The sequence below is a fragment of the Gadus chalcogrammus genome, chromosome 18 (genome assembly GCF_026213295.1).
Source record: "Gadus chalcogrammus isolate NIFS_2021 chromosome 18, NIFS_Gcha_1.0, whole genome shotgun sequence".
NCBI lineage: Eukaryota > Metazoa > Chordata > Actinopteri > Gadiformes > Gadidae > Gadus > Gadus chalcogrammus.
The window spans coordinates 9,621,543-9,641,074 of NC_079429.1; the positions used below are offsets into that span (position 1 = coordinate 9,621,543).

General features: G+C 45.9%; 2 protein-coding genes across 3 annotated transcripts; both read left to right on the forward strand.

Annotated features, from left to right (window-relative positions):
* The first annotated feature begins 9,902 nt into the window (after positions 1 to 9,902).
* On the forward strand, positions 9,903 to 13,850 carry gdf10b (growth differentiation factor 10b). 2 transcript variants are annotated; one of them, XM_056576969.1, is made up of 4 exons: positions 9,903 to 10,368; positions 10,565 to 10,756; positions 11,633 to 12,639; positions 12,859 to 13,850. In XM_056576969.1, exons 2-4 carry the CDS (start codon positions 10,597 to 10,599, stop codon positions 13,048 to 13,050), a joined length of 1,359 nt encoding a protein of 452 aa, XP_056432944.1. In that variant the 5' UTR covers positions 9,903 to 10,368; positions 10,565 to 10,596; the 3' UTR covers positions 13,051 to 13,850. The 2 variants fall into 2 exon arrangements, with proteins under 2 accessions (XP_056432944.1, XP_056432943.1); XM_056576968.1 differs by having other exon boundaries at positions 9,907 to 10,756.
* Positions 13,851 to 16,352: 2,502 nt separating this feature from the next.
* gdf2 (growth differentiation factor 2) lies at positions 16,353 to 19,317 on the forward strand. The gene is made up of 2 exons (XM_056576970.1): positions 16,353 to 16,900; positions 17,272 to 19,317. Exons 1-2 carry the CDS (start codon positions 16,558 to 16,560, stop codon positions 18,189 to 18,191), a joined length of 1,263 nt encoding a protein of 420 aa, XP_056432945.1. The 5' UTR covers positions 16,353 to 16,557; the 3' UTR covers positions 18,192 to 19,317.
* Positions 19,318 to 19,532: the final 215 nt, after the last annotated feature.

Sequence of the window (19,532 nt, forward strand, 5' to 3'; positions counted from 1 at the left end):
AATAAATATAAAAGCGCGTGCAGTTTGTTCCTTTATTTCAGGGAATTTCGGAGGTGATTTGAAAGTGAGGAAATGTTGGAATACGGGATTTGGCCGATCTTGGACGTTTGGTTAGTCTTTTCTCAAACAAACTTTAATGTAATGAACACAGTGTAGTAAGAGGGAGGGGGAGACCTTTTCTATAGGGTTTGCATCTGAAATAACTCTTCATTAATGAAAAGGTGAATCTCGCTGGATATCTGGGCAGTGGGTGGAAGGGCTGAGTGCATTGACCCCAGCCCCCGCCTCGTCTAATACGCTTGTGTTCCGAGCGCCTAAAGGGAAAAACAAACAGCTGATTTCAGTTAGGAACCGCCGTGCTTCAACCCTGTGTTTAAAACTGGCAATCACAACTCGCGGAAAACAAGACCCGACGCCAACGCCATGAAACCATTACTTTACCTATAACCCTTATAGTTCTCCCCAACGGAAAAGTTCACGGCTACAATGGCTTCTGTTTTCGTGGGGGGATGATTCAACGTTAAGGTTCACCTGGAAACTGGGGTCACCTGTGTTGGACTACTCTGCATTGCATCGTGAAGGCCCCATAGGGGGATTGCACTGTTGTGCCGTTGACCTTTCAAGTTTGGAGCGTTCCCTACAGCCGAGGCTAAATAAAGGCGAATGCTAACCTGTTTATAGTTTCGGTGGTGGACGATGTTTCCGCACGGGCAAGCCCTGAGCTGTTGTGAGATGTATAGCTGAATTGATTCAAGCCAAGCCCCCCCCCCCCCACACACACACCTCCAGCACCACCATCCACACCACCACCATCAGCCCCCCCCCCCCCCCCACTGTTCTTCCCCTCCACCAACCCCTTCACCTCTGCCAGCACTTGTCACCAATCACACTTAACTTCATAAAAATAGCGACATCCTATACTTTTTGTTTGGCAGCGAGACACCAATGCGTGACTTCATCCATCCGAAGCCCTTGTTGCAGACAGACGGCAGAAAGGAAGGAAGGCAGGAAATAAGGAGGGAATACCGCCAGACAGGGCGCATGTTTGGTGGCAGGTTTCTTCTGTGATGTTTGACGGGTGACGGGGCGAGGGAGGCAAACGCCAAAGAAAAAGGTAATTCGAGAGAGAGGGAGAGAGCGAGTCAGATAGAGAGACACAGTGAGAAAGATATCAAGAGAGAGACTGAGAAAGAGGAAGGAAGGAGAAAGCAAAACAGAAAGAGAAGGAGAGGAAAAGAGAGTGAGAGAGAGAGGGAGCAAGAAATTGAGAGAGGCACAGAGAAAGTTGTTGAAAGAGTAGATGAGAGAGGGGGAGAACGAGAGAGAATGAGAGAAATGGAAAATGTGTCAATGTGTCAAGAGGGCAAAGCGATGTATGTGTAATTTGATAACTCTGCCAGTTACTTTCTTTACCCTTATAACTCTACGTTTTGTAGGATTTTGTTTCAAAGGCTCACAACAATGTAGCAATTGCTTGAAGGTATGTGTGTGTGTGTGTGCGTGCGTGCGTGCGTGCGTGCGTGCGTGCGTGCGTGCGTGCGTGCGTGCGTGCGTGCGTGCGTGCGTGCGTGCGTGCGTGCGTGCGTGCGTGCGTGCGTGCGTGCGTGTGTGCTTGCGTGTGTGTGTGTGTGTGTTTGTGTGTGTTTGTGTGCGTGTGCCTGTCTGCATGTATCATGATCTGGTTCAATAGGCGTACCTGTCATGTGTCTCAATTGTCTGCATATTGCTTCGGACAATAGGGTTGAAGTGCTGAAATGACTAAATAGTAGCTGTGTTATGTGTTAAAAATCAAAACATATGATATATTCAGGAATTCATTTGGAATGTCAGTGATACAGATTGAGTTCTGCCAGTATCACCACAACCCCCATAATGAAAGGGAAGAATGCTTTTAGGTTTCACAATTTCAGATAACATCTATCAAGATATGTGCACTGCCTTTTCTTTTGCATAAAACAAAAAACAAAGTAATGAAAATATATACAATTTCAAAATGTATCAACTACTTACTAGTCCCCTCAGTGGTTAGCACACATGCATGTACACGAACACGCAGGAACACACAGACAACCAACCCCACTTTGTAAGATATCTCAGACAGTGTGTGTGTCACTTGAGTGTGTTTACATGCAGGTTATTACCCCAGTCATACACTAGTGAACGCACAGACCCGAACGGTCATGGTTACTACGTTATGTGATTGTCTAAATCTAGATAACGCAACATTTGATTTGACTCAAAATCCGAAATTATTAACGAGGGTAAAACCTTCGTCGCAATGTTTTTAGATTCTTAATACACCAAACTAGACTATACTGAACTATATGATAATGTGTATCATAGCAAGAACATCTACCATTAGCGATGCAAGAGACAGAGCCGGGGAACTTGTTTGACAGTTTGAATTGATAGGCTGCTCCGAAGATAACCTCTTCATATGGAACATAGCGGAGGCCTCCGGCAAATACACAATGCTCCGTCACTAATAGTATGGCTAGCTGGCACGACAGGACGCCATTTCGTCATGACTCAGTACGCTGAGTGACTCTGCCTGTTGAGCATCATTGAGGCCCTGGGTCTAATTTTCCAAACCTTTATTGTAAAGCTGCTGAAACTACAAACGACAGAAATGTTCAGTTTGGACGGCTGTCAAGCTCGTTGTGACTCACGAGGCCAAGGTCAGCCAAGAGCAACGATCGAAGGCAATTAAATAAGAAAATGGATGTTTCTTGTAGGAAGCTGAGCTGAGATCATCAGTGAAAAGTCGAACGCATTAGCAGCCTCTAAAAGAAAAGCCGTGTTTGTGGCCAGCTGTTGCTAGATTTCGACTAGAGATCTAGCTCGCGCAAATCCATCTGATTAATTTGGTTAAACCGATCTCCATCATGTTGAATGTGTTCAAGTATGTAGCAGTCTCAATACTGGGACAAATGTCCCCTTGAATATCCTGAGAGGTCAGCAGGTCGCCTGTCTGCCGACACACAGTACACACTGTATGCTCGAAACTATCCCTACATATATTCTTACATAGGTACATTCACGATCTGCTATGTTTTGCTCACGTTGGTTTAGAAAAGGGATAAAGGTTTTGAGAATATCAACAACTTGAAGGGCATTCATAAATCGCATCCGCTTTCACTCCAACTCAACAGGTTACAGTTTGTCCTTTAGTTCTGTCCATTTTTTATGCTCTTTATACATACAATGGTTCTCCCTCTTGGTTTCTTTCCCTCCCTCCCTTCCCTCCCTCCCTCCTCACTCGGCGCGGCTCTCGGTGGACAGGAAGTGATCCGCCAGCCTCTCTCAACACCGTCCCCTCCGTGGGCTGCAGCGCTCTCAGCTGCCGCCGCCGCTTTGATAAAAACCATGACGACTAGGCTCCTGCAACGCCGCCGGGGCCCCCGTCGTCCCCCTACACTTGAAGATGATGGAGTGTGTGAAGAAGATGAAGAGTAGATCTAACAGGGGGGGCGGTTTGGGGAGGGCTGTTGCCTCTTAACCCCGCCAGCCCCCCCAACTCCCTGCTCTCAGAAATCAAGCGTTCCCTCCGCGATCTATGAAAAGACCCCATTTATAGACACACAAGGAGGTGGAGGAGGAGAAAGAAAAAAGGTTGAAATATTCCCCCCCGACTTTCGACCAGACTTAGGAGTGACGGCCAAGGAAAACAATGAGCGTGGCCAGCAGGACTTTAGTCTGCTCTCTCGCAACGCACCGACTTTAATTCCATTCTCTAGCATGAAAAGAACGAGCGGAGGGCCAGCTGGAAAATTCAGCCGTGTGTGAGCTGTTCGCCCGGGCGCGCCATCGGGCGAGTTAGCGCCACACACGGAAAAGCTACGCTATGCTACAGGGGGGGAAGAAGTCTCCCTGAAGTCTGGTAGGGGGAGTGGGGCGCGTTATGATAGGGTTAATGACAGAGTTATAACAGGGTTTATAAAGGGTTATCAGGAGGGCTGGTTCACAGACTTAGGACTCGGGGAGAATTGATTTTGATAACGAAAGGAGAGACAGGGAAAATTAGCAGGGGAGAGCAGATATTAGAAAGAAGGTGAAGTGAGTGTAGGCGATGGGAAGAGAGGGGGAGAGATTAGGGGGGGAGACAGGAGGAGAGAGGGAGATAAGTTGGGAGACAGGAGGAGGGAGAGAGAGATGAGAGAAACTTTCATATAGAACATTCTAGCAACAGATGGAGTTTTTGAGCAGGTATGTGTAGAAAGATGTATGTACACAGTGACTATAGACTTAATTGTGCCAAGTTCATTTGATTTATCATTAATGTGGATTTGATCTAATCTAATCCAAGATAATTCTTGATCCAATAAATAATACGTTATACTAACCCAACCATATCGTATTTTCAGTGGTCAACCTGAAAATAGTTAATACAGCAAAATCTTCCCTAATAAAAACAATACAACCACGATTGCTAAAAAAAGATCACAAATGCACTTTTTCAAAGTTTGGCCGAGGAGGGAGAGTTGAGCTCAGTTCAGTCGAGAGTCAGGAAAGATAAAAAGCGGAGAGCAGAAAAGAACAGCGCAGAGCCAGTACATAGTGACAGATTAACAGAGCGAGGGAATGACAGACGGACAGCAGAGCACTCTGGGTCCCGGTTATCGGTCCGACTGCTCCATTAACGCGCCCACCGAAGGATAGCCGCCGGGAAAATAGCAGTGATGGATAACAGCACATAACGGCGCAGTAAAAATATAAAAACCCCAGCAAAAACACACGCCTGCATCGACTCATCACACTCATAAACAACAGAGAGGAAAGAGGGGCGGGCTTTTATTGTGAAAAGACGATGTTAACACGTTGGTCTCATGAGCCAAAGGCCGTGATGTGGCGGCCGCGGGGCCCTCTCCTCAGGAGCCCTGAGAGTGAAGAGAGAAGGAGTGAGCGAGGGTTTGGCGTTAGGCTTGATTACACTTCGTAGTGTGGCGGCTTTGTTTGCCCTCTCTTTAATGTGGTCGGCGATGACATGTTTGTTACCGCTTCACGAGAAGGAGTCGCAGTGTGGAAGGACAGTAATGGGCTAATATAGGTTAAATACAGGACACTATACCAGTTAGATATACACACACACACACACACACACATAAAGAACTTTAGCACCGGTGCTCAAGTGTTAGTGATAGATCCAAGAGTACTGAAATCTAAAGCTCTAGTATGATGATGAGGTCTCTAGAGCGGTCACTGTTCAACGTCTCCTGCGAAGTATGCATAGTATATAATAATTGTTGAGAATATCAACTCAATGGAAGTATACAAGGGCCTGGTACCACCTCCGATACTTCAACTACTGACACGCAGATGATGGAAAAATGTGTAATCCAAATACCAATTTATAGCCTTCGTAATAACATTGAAAATAATTATTGTTTCAATGTTAACCAAATTGTGGTAAAACAGCCTGCAACTAACGTTAAAGTGTATTTGAGATCCGAAACATCCGAATTCAGGATGCAACAGTACAACACACGATATCCACTGTAATGCCAAGAACACAAAAACTAATATAAATGAAAAGTGATGGATAGCTGAAGCCGTTACAATAGGGATGAGTTGTGACGGACTGCAGCTGCAGCTACGTTCCCCTTCCGGACAGATGCAGTCCAGCAGCAGAGTGGGGCTGAGAGCGGAGCTCCCAGAAACCCAGCTGTTCCTGCCACGACCTGATTGCGTTTACTTTTAAACAGAAGCCTGCTTGTGATTAATCGTTGCAGCTAGAGAACGTTTTTTTTGATTTTTTTTTTTTTTAATAAATGAACGTTTTTAAGCACGTTGATGCAGAAGACGAATTCTTTCGCGAAATACAAAGAAAACGTAGGTATGCCAATACATACGTTTCACTCACGACAAACACTTGGCGAGAGTCATGAGCCGTTTCCTAATGAGCGCAGTTGTTTTTTGGGGGGAAGGGGGTGGAAGAAACTTCGGATTCATCCGTCAGAGAGTGACAGTTGGTTTAGAGAAAGTTTGCAAGGTTTGGTTTACAGATATACAAAAAGGTTCTACAGCTTATCTACAGTGCCCAGTGTTTGTAGTGTGTGTGTGTGTGTGTTGGGGGGGGGGGGGGGCCGAAGAGCAATGTGTGCTTCACAGAAAGCCCGGTCGATTTCAGCCCTGGATTGGAAATCTGGTTTAGCATCTGGTCCTGCGGTATTGATTAAAGACATTTGCTTGTTTAAAGTGATTTCTTTTTTGTATTATTCATCTACATATCCACACTTTTGACTTTTCTGTTCCTGTTTGGTTTAACCCTGCCCTGTGTCACTGTTCCTTTCAACGCAGCCATTCATTCCACTGGAAATTATTTAAACTACTAATATGTTTCTAATGAATATAAATCGAGAGTAATGTCTTTCTCTCTAAATCACTCTAGTCTGTGGAAAAGTAACGGTCACAAAAAAATTGTTACAACATTATTCACTTTTCTTATCCAGTGTGAGATACTTTTCTCCTCCAACACATCCTCCTAAATTGATCTCATGATCAAACATTAAAACATCCCATTTTTTAAAGTAGGTCTGATTTGGCTTCTTGACAGTTCAAATGTATGAAGTAATGTACAATAGGAGAAGTACAGTTAAAGAAGAGAAAAAACAACATTTTCCTATGGGCTATGGTCCTAATTGGTTCACTTAGAGGAGGACCGTGTCAGACATGACATACATCATCTTGACTGGTTCTGTCTGTGTGGGCCCCAGGATGGGGTCTTGTTTGGTTCTACACAGTGCTCCAAGCAGCTGTGTGTGTGTGTGTGTGTGTGTGTGTGTGTGTGTGTGTGTGTGTGTGTGTGTGTGTGTGTGTGTGTGTGTGTGTGTGTGTGTGTGTGTGTGTGTGTGTGTATTTGTACATGCATGTTTGCATTCTTGCAAGCATACGGGTATTTGAGTATGTCTCTATACGAGACAGAAACGGAGATAGAGAGATGATGAGAGAGAAAGAGAGAGAGAGAAAGGAGGGAGAGGGACAGAAGGAAGAGAGAGAGGGACAGGAACAGGGAGAAAGTGAGAGAGAGGACGAGAGATAATTTGATTCTGGCTGGAAGAGAGTCTAATACCACAGATATTGCAGCGATCACACAGAGACACACAGTTGCATATGATGTCTGGAAATTGATGCTCCAACACACACACACACACACACACACGCACACACACACATACAAACACACACACACATGCATGTAACAGACAACACAGACAAGTGCAACTGGCCACACATGGCACGTAACACACATATACATACATGGGAATCGAGCAAGCATACAGATAGACATACGGATACACAGTTACCCACACAGATACACACACAAACACACACACACACACAAACAGAACTGGTTCCTCTGGGCTGAACCCCATTTATTATATTCATTCACACATATACAGTTTAGACTTTGCCACAAATACACACTCATTTGATTACAAAACCACACACACAGAACTGTCACATGCATACTTTTTCCACACACACGAAAACAAAAACACTCACACACACAGTTATAAACAAGAAAACACAAACTGCCCAAATATGTAAACGTAAGCACAAATGTAAGCATTCACACATCATACTCTCTCTCACACACACACACACACACACACACACACACACACACACACACACACACACACACACACACACACACACACACACACACACACACACACACACACACACACATACAAAAACCTACAGAACAGAGGGAGGCCGACAAAGGTAGTGATTGGTGTGGAAGCAGAGCCAGGTGGACACGGTGAGATCCTGTCTGACTCAGAGGATCTCTCCCTGGCTCCCGGGCGCTGGAGTCGGCTGAGTCTGTAAAGCCTGGCAAACCCTGGAGAGCTTCAGCCATGAATCTGTCATGCGAGCATTCTCAGACATTCCATATTAAGTTGGCATCAGGGTCCGAGTGCGTGTGTGTGCGCGTGCGCGTGCGTGCTTGCACGTGCGTGCGTGTGTGTGTGTGTAATGCATGAGACAACCGGATATCTCCCATTAAGAATAAAGCCGGTATTTCTATATGTGTGTATGCGTATGCGTATGTGTGTTTGTGTGTATATGTTTATGGGTGTTTCGTGTTTGTATGTGTATGTTTACACTGAGCGTGGTATTAACATTGCCGTCTGAGGGGGAGAGAGGGCACAGAAAGCAGGCTGCCGTTGGCACAGAGTGTATGGTATGTGTGTGTGTGTGTGTGTGTGTGTGTGTGTGTGTGTGTGTGTGTGTGTGTGTGTGTGTGTGTGTGTGTGTGTGTGTGTGTGTGTGTGTGTGTGTGTGTGTGTGTGTGTGTGTGTGTGTGCATGGGTGTGCATGGGTGTGTGTGAAGGATGGACAGCTTGGCAAAGAGCACATGAGGGGGAGGTTAAGGGGGTCTATTTAGGGGGTGTCATAGTTCTCTGATTCCCTCTCTGTCTCAAACACACACACACACACACACACACACACACACACTGGAGTAGCAGGCTGTGTCCACGGTCATTCAGCTCCAGTCCCCAGAAGAGGGGACGAGTCAAAGCTCAAAGGGAGGAAGAGGAGGAGGAGAGGATGAGGAAGAGCGAGGAGGAGAAGAAAAGGAGAATGACGTAGTGATGAGGAGTAGGAAGAGGTTTGGGGCCCAACGTTGCCATTGTGTGCAGCAATCACTGTCACACTGTCCCACGGCCACTCTGATCAACGCCACAGAGGCAAAAAGTCATATCAGTGAGCACACATATATTCACCTCCATTTCACTCTCTCTCTCTCTCTCTCTCTCTTTCTCTTCCAAAGACGAAGAGAGAGAGAGGAGGAGGAGGAGGAGGAGGAGGAGGAGGAGGAGGAGGAGGAGGAAGAGGAGGGGGGGCTGACTCAGCCATGATGTCATGTGTGAGATGTATAAAAAACATGTCAGGTTATTATGTGCTAGAAGGCCCGTGAGTGTCTCGACCTTGGTCTGGAGCTTGCATTACCCACACCGCTAGCCAGCCGCTGGCGAGTCTGCTTTGGCGCTTGGTTCCTCCATACATGTCCAGCAGCCATGAGAATCCATACAGAGAGCCCGTTCATTACTGGTGCGCATGCAGCTCTGTTCCGAGTTTGAACCCCAATGTGGGCATCCTGGAGCAAGTGGCCTGAAAAGCCCCCCAAGCTCCTCAATGATCTAAAAAGTCAACTTCACCTTAAGTCGCTTTAAAGTATGTAAGTCTAGTAAGTAAATAGTAGTTCTTGACGAATGTCCGTTTCTTAACTCTTTATAGGGCCTCTAGCTTCACAGATGAATGCATAAGAAAATGATTCAATTAAAACCCAGTGTAGACTGCAGGAACCAAAGCACTGGCGGCTGCCCTTGCTTGAAGCAGTCCGAATACAAGCCAGACAATCCCTCCTCCTCCTCCTCCTCCTCCTCCTCCTCCTCCTCCTCCACCTCCTCCACCTCCTCCACCTCCACCTCCTCCTCCTCCACCTCCTCCACCTCCTCCTCCACCTCCTCCTACAGGGGGCCGAGGAGGCCCTCTCCCCTCTATACTCCACACAAATAAACAATTAAGACCGGCTCCCCAGCGAGAGATAATTCTGTTTGATTTTACCTCCCCCTCCTCCCCCCCCCCCCCCCCCCCCCCCCACCTCCGGAGCCAGGGGGGGGGGAGGGGTAGATGCTATCTCTCTTTGACTTTGAAGCAGCAGAGATCATCGCAGATCCCCCTGGAACCAAAAACACAAACCCTCTTGTTTTTTTCTCGTTTGAAGGAAATCTCTCCCCCCTGTAATACCCCCGTTAACGCAGTGTCGGACGTCCAGTCTGATGGTGTCCGAAGACCAGGTCTCTGCGTGTCCCCCTTTCCTCTTTCCCACTGTCTCTCAATGAGGTTAAAAAAAAAAGTTACAATGGAGAGTGGGCCGTCCACTCTTTCACAGGAAAGCTAGAACGAAACGTAAAGTGAAATAACGGAGGAGGCGGCTTGCATATTTTACATTTCTCAATGGATCGCTTAGTTTATCTGACTTGAATGCCCAATCCATGAGATATGACAAACGTGCCGTAGTCTATTTGGAAGTTTGTGAAGTCAGTTCATCCGTCGTCAGCCAGTCAGTCAGTCAGTCAGGCAGGCAGGCTTCGGGTGGGCTGGCATATCTCGATCGGGTTGCTCTTGTAACTTCAATTGAGTAGACTCCCGGGCTCTCGTTGGCTGGACCACTGAGGGCTGGACGCACAAGAGCGTCACCACATGTCAAACAGACGCAGTGGGTCCTGAATCCACGAACGGTCTTCTAGCAGGAACAACTATTGAATTCAAACTGCGGATTGTGGAGACTCCGCGGACAACTACCTGGATAACTGCGGTCTTATCTTTTTGTTGTTGATTTTCGGTGGACACCACGTGCGTAATCATATGCTACAAAACCTGTGCGTAATTCTTTTCAGCGAGCGAAACAGTGACCAGCGGGGGGGAAAAGCAAACGCGTACCTTTTTTCTTTTTTTTTCTTTTGCATGGAATACTTTTTTTCAATTTAGCTCACCATGGCGAACATACGTTTACATATGTTGCATTTCTTGTTTATTTTGGAGGCTACAGTTGCGTCAGAAGAACTTGGGAGAACCTCCCGCATGGTCAGCGGTACCCAAGAAGACGCCGAGCATCTCTCCATCTCTGCGTCCTACAGGGACATGGTCTCCATCAACATGTTTAAACTCTATGATAACTACAGCAAAGAACCGCAGAGGGAGAAGGATGGAAACACCGTACGGAGTTTTAAGGCGGTCACAGGTGACAATGCAACTTTTTCTTGAGGAGGAAATTAATCGATGGTTGAAGGCGAAATAAAACATGCACGATCCAATAATTAAGAAAAAAACTAGCGCTATAGACACAAATGCAAATGAAGAAATGCAATAGTTTAGTTTAGTCTTGTTTATTTGTTTATAGTTTCGTGGACATTCCAGCTGGAAATTATTCGGCTAATTTCCGGCTGTAGTCCCAATATACAGCCTTTTATTTAATTGCATATTGAATTGCAATATATAGGCATGTAGCGTTACTTTGAAGTGATGCAGATGCAGGCTGCACGGTGCCCTGCGTAGTCAGAGAGGAAGCTCTCGGTATCACATGTGGCATATATCTGCGCCCTGCCCCGTCAGCGGTATCATTTAGTGTTTTTTAGAGGAAGTGTTGGCTCGCCAGTAGCGGTGGAGGTGTGAGACAAGAGCCCATAATCACACCCAGAGAGACACTGCCTGCTGGCCGGGAGCGCCCCGTGATCCACTGTTCTTTTAAGCGTTTCCATATAACGGTCTCCCTTTCCCTGGGCAGGATCTCGGGTTCCTCCCAGTGGGCCTTGGGGAAAGGTAGGAGGGGAATGTGGAAGTCTAGTAGACGAGGGCGATAATTCAAACCTCAAAGGTTTTTTTTGTGGGATATAATGGAATATAGGGATATAGGGGTATGCGAATTCAGGAAATGGTGGGACAGTTCATATATGGACAGTTGTTGTTGTGTCTGAATTTTTTTAACCAAGGAGGATTTTAGCTGGTATCCAAAACAAATACAAAAAAAAGTGTTTTGGTATCATTTGATGAACAATATGAACAATAAAACGCACCATAAGATGTTTCCTTCCTCTAATAATCCCTTCCATCGCTCCAGGGTCCTCCAAGAACAAAGAGTGGTACCAGTTCAACCTGTCCTCCATCGCCGAGTCCGAGCACATCCTGTCCGCGACCCTCCACTTCCTCCACAAACGCCCGCGCCTCCCGCGACCTCTGCCCTGCCGTCGCTCCCGCCACCCGTCCTGTGACCACGCCCACCCTCCCCAGCACCCGCACCTCCTGCTCCACGGGACGTCCCGGAACGCCGCCTCGGCCACGCTGCTGGCCAACATCACCCTGCTCCTGCGCTCGCCCTGGAAGAGAGGGGCGTGGCACGTCCGGGACATCACCGCCGTCCTGCGCCAGGCCAGGGCGTCCCACCAGCTGCTGATCACGGCCGAGGTCGCAGACTCCAAGAGGGGCACCGGGAGGAGCCTCCGGGAAAGCCTCATGCCGCCCGGCACGCCGTACATGCTGGTGTACGCCGACGACCGCGCCATCGACGAGCCCAACAGCGTGGCGGTGTCGCTGCAGCGCTACGGCAGCTTTCCGCTCGGGGAGGAAGGAGCTCGCCCGGCGCCGGACACGGCCTCAGCCTCAGCCTCCTCAGCGGCCTCCCCGCCGGCGGCACCCTCCTCGACCGCCTCCAGGACCCGGAGAGAGGTCCCCCCTCCCCTGTCCCTCCTGGAGCAGATCCAGACCAACGACCTGCCGGAGGTCCACTTCAACACCCTGAAGAACCACGAGCTGTGGCAGAGCACCTACTTCCCGCCCAAGGCCAAGGCGGCGGGGGGGAAGCACGGGCGGAAGCACGGCCAGCAGGAGAGCAGCAGCAGCAGCAGCGTAGGGAGCAGCGAGGGCCGGGGCAAGGTTCCTGAGGTGCTGAGCTTCGACGACAGGACCATGAAGAAGGCCAGGAGGAAGCAGTGGAGCGAGCCCAGGGTGTGCGCCCGCCGCTACCTCCGGGTGGACTTTGCGGACATTGGCTGGAGCGAGTGGGTGGTGGCGCCGAAGGCCTTCGATGCCTACTACTGCTCAGGGACCTGCGGCTTCCCCATCCCTAAGGTAAGTCAGATCGGCCCGCTTAAGGTATTTTTTCTAGCGACACGTTATGTTTTAATAATGTTGTTTTGGTTACTGGAGTGGTTGGTTACTATGAATCAACATCAAATTCTCGAAAGAGAACAGCTTAACAAACACAGTTGAGAGAAATCTACGGCGACACCAGCTACACAAAAAAGCACAAAAAGGGCAAACTAAGTTTGCCCCCCCCCCTCTCTGCAGGTGGTGCGTCCCTCCAACCACGCCACCATCCAGAGCATCGTGAGGGCGGTGGGTATCGTCCCCGGGGTCCCAGAGCCCTGCTGCGTCCCCGACAAGATGAGCCCGCTCCCCGTGCTCTTCCTGGACCCCAGCCGGAACCTGGTGCTCAAGGTGTACCCCGCCATGTCCGTGGACACCTGCACCTGCAGGTAGACCTATAGACCAACACCCAACACCCCAACCCCCCCAAGATAACCACCAACACCTAACCCCCATCCACCCGACCCAACCCCCATCCCATGGAAGGGTCAGGTGATTCGGAAGTCACAATCACATGGACCAATGGGGAGGGGATTTGGGAGTGTAAAGGCTGGTCCAACGGTTACCAGGGCGACATGACATTCTTTTCATGTGCATCATCGTGTTCTGCGTCGGAAACAGAATGATGGACAGGATTCCCAGGACATTTGTCAAACTTCTAAAAAGATGGAGAGTATGGACAGTGATTGGCTGAGACTGAATCTGAGAGAGTATTTGGAAATGAGAAGAGAGCGCACTCATTGAAAGCCTTGAAAAAAGTTGGGATTCGACTGAAAAGACTGAACAGGGCAGCAACGTTGAATCTGCATGGAAGCATATTTACTCTCTAATGAAATAATAACGATGACTTATGACGTGTAAATAGCTATGTGACTAATGCAAGTAACTGGTAGTTATATTTTGTAAATACAAGGTTCTGTTGTAGTCAAAGATGTACTTGCATGTCTATAATTGTTTGTTCAAGCATTTTACAACAGACCCTTTTATGTATTGTATATAATATGGTGATGATGATTATATATTGATACCTACTGAGTTAAATAATATTTTAGCATCGTTTTGTATCATTATTGTTGTTACTGCCACAGAGATCAATAAAGGTTGTAGAATGCTGCCACCTGCTGTGTTCTTTGAAGAAGTGCAGTTACCTGCTAATGAAGCCCCTAATAAAAAACGGATATGTCCAACTTTAAAGTCCAGAATTCTACTAAATCTGAAGGATTTACACTCTCACATCATTTGTTTTAAATTAAAACGATGTGTTATTATTTGATTGTATATGCTTGTTATGAAATTATCCAGCATAGCTGCCCGTATATATACTTTGTATTTAATTAAAATGTTATTTATGTTACTATAGATGCATACACACATCATTCATGGACACACATACACACGCAAAAAAAAACACAAACACACACTCAAACAAACACATATTTCCCCCCTTCCAAGCACCAATTGAATGAAACCGAAAAATGTAAGTATTTCAGCACATTCTTGTCTTTGTGCATTTACTTTACACATGAATACGTTCCAACAGATATTGTTCATAATCATCCATCACTGGTCAAATCCATAGAGAAGAACTTAAACACTCTCAAAAGACCAGAATGAAAGCATGTTTTATAAAGCTCAGCATGGAGGCAAATATTGGCATTGAGTAGCTGTGGGAATAACGAAACAAAAAAATGAATTTCAAGATAACTAGACAAGGGCTAATGTCCCCAAAAACACTGGCTTCTGGTGTGGGCTTACATCCCTCTAGAGTAACACTGGCTAACTTGTACTTCTGAGGACCAGTTGGGCAATCTGGGGACATGATATTATGGGGGCATCTGTCATCTATTTTGATTTGTTCTTGCTGTGTTATAGAAGGTTTTCACATGTCTGCCAGCCAGCCTTGTTTCATGCTGTCATCAAGGACACTTAGCTTTCAGAAACAATACTAACCACTACTAACACTACTACCACTACCACTACTACTAGTACTACTACTATTAGCCTACTATTGTTGCTACTAATAATATTAATAATACCCATGATGACGACAATGAATAGTATAGCTGTTATCAATAAAAAGTAGTAGGCTGGTAGTAGTAGTAGTAGTAGTCAAGTAAGTAGTAGTAATTGTAGAATTAGAAGTATTCTATTATTAGTGATTAAAATGTTTAGTGATAACTGGGACTTATTTGCAGCATTATTGTTAGTAACATAATTACCTTGCAGGATCTCTAGACAGGACTTCATGGTGCCTGTAACTGCTATGAGCATTAAACAAGCCAAGTAATTGTCCATTGTCTAAAATTACTTCCAATAAGATTTGATCTACTTACCATTGTACACTCTCACATCCTGTAACGTTCCTAGCTCTCCCATGGTTTCCCCTGGCCCCATCTGGCCATGCCATTTAGACGTTTAGACTTGGCAACGGGGCTAATACTACAGCCCTGTTTCCTGCCACAGTGTCCCGTGTTTCAACTCCTGTCAACTCTTCACTATGTCCAAAAAGGCAATTAGTGTGAATGAAAGTCTGCAAAACTAATATTACTAATAGTTTGGTCATGGGAGACTGAGAGGGACTTTCAGGGAGTTTTAAATATTTTACTCAATCTTGGTGTCCTTTGAGCATTTCTTTGAAGGCTAATTACAATCTGATACATTGAATTGATTAGGTTTACAATAACCCGGTTATATTCTTTGATACAGATAATGCAATAGTATTTAGAATTGAATACAGATCTATCGATTTAAATCTCTCAAATGTATGAATAATAAACCTGTAATGTATTTAGAGGTTGAATCAATCTAATAACACCTATTTGTTTAGAAAAAAACAAGTTAATGTCTGGTACATCTAACAACACTCAACATCTTTTCCAAAAAACAGCCAGGTAGGTTTTGACAAATGGCATGTCGATGAAACATTGAGAGGATAGTTCCATTTATTATACTACTACGGTAGTAAGGTAATTTTGCAGACTGGACGACCATGGGTTCAAGATGGAACACCTAGACTCAGCAACTCCTGGTCAATACCAGATTTTGTTTCCATGAATAAAACAAACGCTTTATGAGGTACAAGGACAGTTTTGGAAACCATACACTTTATACAGCTATTTAATAGTCATATATCTTCCACGTTTAATGTAAATAGATCTAATACAATCGATAGTAATTTAGCAGAGGTTTTTATCCATCCCCATCTAAATTATTAATTAACAATGGGGCGCCTGAATTCATTCAATTGATAGGTAAAATACGTCATGGCAGGTAAAATACATCATACAACAAATTGCTTCTCCGCAATATCGAAAGGTTCAACAGTGGCGTCCCTTTAGCCAGCAAAAGCGCACAATGTGTCGCAGCATTACATGAAGGATGGAAACAGATTTAAACTTAAGGTGGCAGTCAAGGAAACAATGACCCACAAGAACTATGCTGCGGTATGTCTAGGAATGTAATGCGTCTCCTATATTTCCCTGAGCAGCTGTGGACAGTGTCCTGATGGCCTCAAAGTTTCACCTCTGAGCTGGGAAAGTCCATTTGATGGAGATGTCTGTTTGCCAGTAATCACACGGGTCGCAGCTAGCTCCTCATTATCCATGTCAAGTGTTTACAGTGTGCTCATTAACAGCAGGCCCTCAATTGATAACAGCCCCTAAAAGAAGGCATCAATGGTGTGAGATAAGCCCTGCCTGCATACTATTTTCGTTGACACGAGGTTCCCCCCCTGTTTACTCTTGGAGCCTGGGAGCAGACCTCCAGGACTGTGGTCCTCGCGCTGAGAATCTCCATTTCCTTCAGTTCATTCTCAAAGGCTGTTTTTAAGCCCATTGAGTGCCTGCTCGGAGAGCAAACCCCCACGACGTCCAGGAGACAATCCCAAATCCCAAATTCAGAATGCAGTGTACCAGAACGTTCCTGTTCAAGGTGTGCTTCAGCCTGGTGGCCTCTTTGGGTTCCTGTAGCTGTAAGCCTCTGAGCAACGACATCTTTCTGGAGGACCCCGAAGGACATTACTCGGAACAGGACCTCCTTGAGGAGGAAGACACTGAGTCGAGGCTGGAGAACCTCTTAGGAACCATGAAGGAGGGCTTTCTGAGGAAGCTGAACATGTCCGATGTGCCACTGACAGGTGACAGGATCTACCCTCCCCAGTTTATGATGGAGCTCTACAACAAGTATGCCTCCAACAGCACCGCCATCCCTCAGTCCGATGTGATTCGGAGTTTCACCGTTCAAGGTTTGTCTGAGGAAGACTTTGAATTGGGTATATAAGGGTGGAGCTTGTGATGTTATAGTCAAAAGCTATATTACAAATTACAAATGAAGGTTAACGGTGGATCCTTAAAATGGATGGATGGGGTGGTTGATCTTTAGATTAGGGTAAGGGTTAGGGTTATCTTAGGGTTACCCTAGCTGCTCTTTACAATGGGTGGGCCCGGTACAATCAATTCACCACTCAAACATGATGACTGCCCTCCTGGTAAAACATGAAGTAGAATATATATTTAGCTAACCCTAGCAGTTTACCCCGAGTTGCGTGATCTTAAGAAACATCACAGGTCACAGCCTATTCTCCTCTCACCTTCTCTTACAAACCCCCTTCAACAGATATCCCCTTCTCAGCAACAAATGGCACCAAGACAGCATGGAGGCTTCAGTTCAACGTCAGTGTGCCCCACCACGAGAAGGTCACGGCCGCCGAACTCAGGCTGTTCCTCCTGCCGGATGTCCGGTCAAGGGTCAACTCTCCCAGGGTGAAGGCCATGATCAAAGTTTACGAGGTGAATTACAACGATGAGGACGAACCATCGTCACAGCTTTTGACGGGAAAGGTTGTCAATGGCCGACACGGGTCCTGGGAGAAGTTTGACGTGACCAGAGCCGTTCAGAGGTGGATCAAATCGGGCCGTGGAGAGAGTGAGTTTGAGGTGATGGTGGATAACAGGGACTGCTTCTCATATGAAGGAGGCTTTGGGAAAGCGTGCTGCTGGGACGTCAGCGTCTCCATTGGAGATAACACCTCGGCAGCGTTGATCGTGTTCTCTGACGACCTGGAGAGCAGGAAGAGAGAGGCGAAGAAGGAACTGAAAGAGATGATGCTCCACGAAGAGGAAACCACGTTGAACCCTGAAACGGATTGGCAACTGCTGCCGAACGAGATCCCGGAGTCCGCACCTTCGCATCCGCGGCGGACGAGAAGGAAGGCGGAGCGCGAGTACTGCCGAAAGACCTCGCTGAAGGTCACCTTCAAGGACATCGGCTGGGACAGCTGGATCGTGGCGCCGCCTGAATACGACGCTTTTGAGTGTCGTGGCCAATGCTTCTTTCCTCTGACGGACGAGATGACGCCTTCCAAACACGCTCTCATCCAGACACTCATCAACATCCGGAACCCCAAGAAGGCCAACATGGCGTGCTGTGTGCCAATCAAACTGGACCCCATCACGGTCATGTACCATGAGAACGGGCGCCTCACCATCAGACACTTGTACGAGGAGATGAAGGTGGCAGAGTGCGGCTGCAGGTAGTGGGAGGTTGTTTGTGTTGGACCGGGGGAAAAGCTGATATTTGGGCCGAATAGGCTCAACTCCTAGCCAAAAGATTCTGGTTTCAAACCCCCTGTATCTGCAGTCTACCTGTAGGCATCTGAACGCAAGATGCCCCAACCCCTACAGGCTCCTTCTAACAAAATGTGTCTGCTCTATGACTTAATAGTAGTACATGGTATACAGCTCAACTGCCATGCATTTTTTGTTTATTACAAAAGTCCAAAAAATGTCCAATGGCCAAAGTACATAGCCCCTTGGATACATGTCTGCTAAATTGGGAAATAATAATACTTTATGGAAAGGAATCTTGTTTGGCCCTGTGACGTACAGCATGAAATACATTTAATGTAAGCATGTTACATTTCAGATAAAAGATTGTTAAAGACGTTACAATCAAAATGTCTGTTTTACATTTAGTCCCTTTAATTCCCTCTAAAGACCAAACATAATTCTATTGTCAAATATGATCTTATTTTTCCCTTCTTCGTGAGTAATATGTAAATAGGATTTGTATACAAAAAAGGTCAAAAACATAGAGACATTCTATAGGTGTATTATTTGTGAGTAAGGAATAAAGTTGTATATTTAATTTAGTCACTGTCAATCAATTTAAATTAATTGATCCATGATGCATTGATTGTTTCTGCATGTTAATGACTCTTTTTTATTATTAATAATAATAATAATAATAATATTATTATATATCATTATGAACTGTTAATATGCTATTGTGTAAATTTGTACATTCTATTATAAATGATTTTTTTTAAGAATGATTAATTATGAGATCAACCAATAAACCATTATGATAAAAGGGATAAACAAGTAATTGGAATACTGTTCGGATGCACTCAACTTCATCATATCAATATATAAATTCTGCGTGCATGCGTGCGTGTGTGTGCATGCGTGCATGCTTGTGACTGGGTCTGTGTAAATACGTAAATAAATGTATGTAGAAATGAATCGTATTACAAGAAAAATAAACTAAATCCCATAATACACTTTTCTGTGTTTTCATCCATCAAAATGTCATGCAGTGAGGCGGACAGTGATGGCTGTATACACAGCATTGTAAACACTAGAGTCAGTGACTTCAGCACATCCTTATCATCATTAGACCTCTGTGACAACAGCAAATAATAATGGGATGAGTGGACATACTTGCACTTCCTTCTTGGAAAAACTAAATTAGGGTACATGTCTATACATAGCGGCAGAGGTCACTGAATTCACATCTTTGACGTTTTTGCAGTTTTCCAATATCTTAAGGGACCAAGAATGAACATTCAGTTTGACAGATGTCGAGATATGGTTAAC

What these genes read in the sequence shown, in the direction of transcription:
- gdf2 (XM_056576970.1), top strand. Translation starts at nt 16,558, where the DNA reads ATGCAGTGTACCAGAACGTTCCTGTTCAAGGTGTGCTTCAGCCTGGTG. An exon ending in TCGGAGTTTCACCGTTCAAG is followed by an intron (nt 16,901 to 17,271) that starts GTTTGTCTGAGG and finishes CCCCTTCAACAG; the next exon opens with ATATCCCCTTCTCAGCAACA.
- gdf10b (XM_056576968.1), top strand. Translation starts at nt 10,510, where the DNA reads ATGGCGAACATACGTTTACATATGTTGCATTTCTTGTTTATTTTGGAG. An exon ending in GAGTTTTAAGGCGGTCACAG is followed by an intron (nt 10,757 to 11,632) that starts GTGACAATGCAA and finishes CCATCGCTCCAG; the next exon opens with GGTCCTCCAAGAACAAAGAG. An exon ending in GCGGCTTCCCCATCCCTAAG is followed by an intron (nt 12,640 to 12,858) that starts GTAAGTCAGATC and finishes CCCTCTCTGCAG; the next exon opens with GTGGTGCGTCCCTCCAACCA.